We start from the raw sequence: 4,743 nt of genomic DNA on the forward strand, positions 1-4,743 counted from the left end.
GGTTCGGTTTGAAACCGTGAAACCGGCCAAACCGATCATTGGTTTGATTTTACGGTTTGTATTTTTACTTACAGTTTGACTTGCGGTTTCGAACTTTCCAAAGCGTAATGAACGGTTCCGCTTACGGTTTTTTAAGATTTCAAACTGTATAAAAACCGGACCGAACCGTAAGATATATATATATATATATATATATATATATATATATATATATATATATATATATATGTGTGTGTGTGTGTGTGTGTGTGATTTTATTTTATTGTATTATATATTAATTTTTATATATTTTTAAATAATAAAATTTAAAACCATATTCAATTAGCCCAAATTTCCAATATTTTTTTGGTGTAATGTAGTGTAAATAAAGCCCAATTGAGAGTACACCTCTCAAAATCGTTTCCACTTTTCCTAAACATGATCCCAGATACTCAAAATTAGGGCTGACAATTCTCGACATGACCCGCGATACGACACGAAATAAATGGGTTTTGGTTGAGTTTTTCAACCCGCCAACCCATTTATTAAACGGTTCATATATGGTTTTCTCAAAAAATAAATGGGTTGACCCGCCAACCCGTTTATATTCTTAATAAAAAAATTATTTTATTTTTAAATGTATTTATGTATCAAATATTAATATTTAATAAGTATTATATAATATATACCACTGATTCATAGATCATTTGACTGTTTTGATATTTTGACTCGTAGTGGATGGTCTAAGGTTGTAAGTCGTAACCTATAAGGCTAAGTCTGTAGCATGTTTGTATAAATGCTTTTAATTTTCATTTGGATGTTTAATACTTAAATGTCTAAAATTTAGACCCACGAACCCAAAACCTGTGAGCCCGTATAAATAAATGGGTTGGCGGGTCATATATGAGTTTATGCTCCAAACCCACCAACCCGTGACCTGTATATTTAAATGGGTCGTGTTTGGGTTGTCATATTTTGACCCGCCAACCAGCGAACCCGCGACACACCAACCCGAACACGACACGATTGCCAAGCCTACTCAAAATCGCAAAGCAAGTCACGTCTCCAGCTCCTGCTTCCTCTTCCAGTTGTGGTTGTTGTTCATACTCAAAATCGTGGCTCAACTAAAATGAGACTAAAAGCCCAAAACCATGAAACCAAACCAGAGCCAAACCGTTAATAACGGTTTGGTTTTGTTTGGTTTTAATTTTTGAACGATTCGGCTTCGGTTTTCGCTTTACAAAAACCGTAACTAATGGTTTGGCTTCGGTTTCACCTAAAAACCGAAAAAACCGGACCGTGAAGTAATGTTGAATAACGCCATTGGTGGGAGGGGGTGTGCTAGCCGATATAGTGGTGTTATTTTGTTGCCACATGGGATTAACGGGGTAGGGCGTTGCCTATACTCGATAGTCTAAGAGTGTTAAAATTAAAGGTGAAAAAATACTTGCTTTTAGCCGTTTACAATAGAATCGAGTAACCATGTGGATCACACTCGTTATCTACGATTAACGAAATCTAAAGTAAGATATAGAAGGATTGCGTATGAATAAACGAAAGTAGATTATACACAATGCCATTATATCATGGGTAGATGTATGCTCGAGATAAAAAAATGCATGGAAATGAATCACAACATTAAATGTTTAAACGATAGTTTTGTTTCACTATGAATTCTAGTTGCAAACCCATAGTTTTGATATAGTATAGACATTTACTGACGGTTATGTAATCAACATATTCCAATATTGCAAATGTCGATGCCAAAAAGAAAGTAAATGCTTTTAGAAGGTCAAAACTATGTGCTATTCGAAATTTGTCAATAAAAACGATAAAACCCGACAGAAAATATGTTCTCCACTAGAAAACTTGGACAGAATAAGATCGAAAGACACCATAAAAACATATCAACATGTTAATTCCAAGTTGGCATCACAACCAACGCTAAAAAAGTGCCAACTCAAACGGTCAAATGCTCTAAAATAAGCTTTCGAAAGCTTACACATCTCAAACTCTGTGGTGAATGGTTGTATGGCACGTAAATGCTCCAACCTATAGTTCCTCACATGGAACTTAAAACTATTGCCAAGTATAATAATTCGGTTTAACATATCATGTCTCCAGTTGGTCATTAGGAGACTTTCAAATAGCCATAATGCACAACGTGGCATGAAAAAAGAGTTGGGTTCTTAGCTTCTCTCTTGCACCACTCATTAACCGAAAGAACACAACAACCGAGTTGCTCAATATCTTTCAATTCTGTCAAAGAAATAATCGGATCGAAAACCTCAACATCTCCGATCCAATCCACTTCTTTTTTCATCAGGATCGCAAGGCTAAGCTGTAATTCAGAGGATCTAGAGGATTCAATGCTCCCAATTCCGTAAATCACCATCTTTAACTTGTGTTCTGATTCCTTAACCTTATGGATATGGAACGAAGCTTCGGAGGTACGGATTTGATTCAGAAAAGCAGCGAAGAATCCAGACTTCTTTAGTTTCTCAATAGAGATTTGCATCTTCTGCATCAACTTCTGTTCTCGTTGTGGTGTCGTTGTGAGGTTTCTAGGAGCCCAAGGTGTTTGTTCTAGAGCTGTTATGAAGTTTCTGTAAGAAGCTGCCATTGTCATGCATATACTAAGTTGTTATGCAATCAAAAAGATCAGCAAAAAAATCTGCAAGATGGAGATGAGTACTTGATTACCATCATTTGTGAGAATTAACGAGATCTGGTATTTAGCAATTAGTTATATACCCTAACTTTTCAACAAATCGAATTAACAATGTAACATCCTCATCAAATATTTATGTTAATATGATACATAATAAAACGTACACAATGAAACACGAATGAAAATCCAACCTAGGTCAATGACCAGTGCCCAAAAAATTTCTATCCGCGAAACTGATGCCCACGAAGCTTTCTACAAACATTAAATTAATATATGGAGCGAAAGTGATACCATGAATAAATATAACCGAGAAACAGTTAGGGTTTTATTATCAAAGAAGTATGTATGAAGAAATAAAGAACTATAAAGAGGAAAGCATTACGGTTTCTAGGGTTAGATAACAAAAGCCTTAAATAAGGGCCCAACTCAATCACCTAATAAGTAAACAAAATATATGCTAACAATTAATACTGATACATATACACTATCGAGGCATTGCGCTATGGAAGGTGGATCCACAAGAGGGATCAAAAGCAAAGTCAATGGCGGCAAAGGGAGAAAGTCAATGTACAAAAGAAGTCAAGAGTGTCTTGGAGACTTGCACCACAAATTCATGTTCATGCTAATTGTTTGGGCTTTTTATGGAGAGATTATATCTATGGGCTTTCTTATGTAGTTATTATTAATAATATGGTTATTTTAGGTATAACCCATATAAGTTATTTTACTATAACTTTAAGATTCACTAAAGGTGGAAAAAAAATGGCAGCAAAACAAAATTTAGAACTGGAATTCACAATCCGAGCCTCGGTATTCAAAAAGGGGTGTATTTGATTTCATCCATTTATACAATCAAAACTACCAGCAAACTTCAATTTTTTTACCATTTATCAACCTAAAACAATTTTAAAAAATACATTTTATATATGTATTATGCATATGAGAGTTTCAAATATATATATATATATATATATATATATATATATATATATATATATATATATATATATATATATATATATATATATCACTATTATATATTATTATTTGTATGGAATTAAAAATCTTATATATATTTTTTTTATAATTCTTTAAATTAAAAATCACCTAATAAGTTATTATTAAATTTGAATACGAAAAGATGGGATGCCCCAGAAACGCATTAGAGGCCAGAGAGGGAAGAAGAAGCATTGCAATTTGCAAATCAAATGGGGAAATGAAACCGTCGACATGGAATTGGAAGCGACGTTTTATTCCAACGGATACACTCAAATCAATCACTAATCAGGTAATTAATTTTCAACCACGCAACAATTAGGTAAATTATGTCGCTTTTGTTCATCTTTAATTGTATATAAGGTGATTTCAGAGGATTTTATGTTGATATACCCAACCGCATAATAATATATTAATATGTTTATAACGCGTATTAATTTTACTTTGATCAACATAATTTACCCGGTTATGCATATTGGACAAATGCAATTCACTCCAACTTTGAATATACGTAACGGTAAATTTCAAGCATTTTCATGGTCTCCCGTTTTAAATGTCAGTGAACCAGGATTGAATTATTTTAGTTTTATATTATTCTGATTTCATAAATTTTATGTCTCCAGTAGGTTTGCATAGTTTCTTTTGATTTTTTTTTTTCATTTAGTCTTATAATAGTTCAGATTAGACATGCAATGTTGTACAAATCCATATGATTACTAATGAAATCATGAAATAGTTATCTGATTAGTGTTTTTTTCCTAATTTTCTGCTCAATTCATTAGTTTTGTTCTTTTATAAGGGTTTTGATAGTTTAGATTAAACATACTTAATTCCCATAGACATTTGTTATCTTGGGATAACTTTTGTTAAGATGAGTATTTTGCATCCGGTGAAGGATTTAAGGATGACAAGTACACGGTCTTATTCTTTTCCTAATAGCTATTCTTTTCCTATGTCTGTCACTTGTTCATAACTCTTGTACCTTATGTGGAATTTGTATTTACCAAGGTGTCGAATTTTAAGCTTTCTTCTTTCATATCTAGGAATTGCTAAGACAAGGAGTATGACTAGAAAGAAGAATCATGATGCTTGAGATT

General features: G+C 33.0%; 1 protein-coding gene across 1 annotated transcript; it reads right to left on the minus strand.

The window, feature by feature from the left end:
• Positions 1-1,886: 1,886 nt before the first annotated feature.
• On the minus strand, positions 1,887-2,602 carry LOC111891818 (protein SENSITIVITY TO RED LIGHT REDUCED 1). The gene is given in 2 exon segments (XM_023887883.2): positions 1,887-2,158; positions 2,161-2,602. Coding segments are annotated over 2 exon segments (714 nt in total).
• Between the last annotated feature and the right edge of the window lie 2,141 nt (positions 2,603-4,743).

Source organism: Lactuca sativa, chromosome 4, assembly GCF_002870075.4.
Source record: "Lactuca sativa cultivar Salinas chromosome 4, Lsat_Salinas_v11, whole genome shotgun sequence".
NCBI classification, from domain to species: Eukaryota; Viridiplantae; Streptophyta; class Magnoliopsida; order Asterales; family Asteraceae; genus Lactuca; species Lactuca sativa.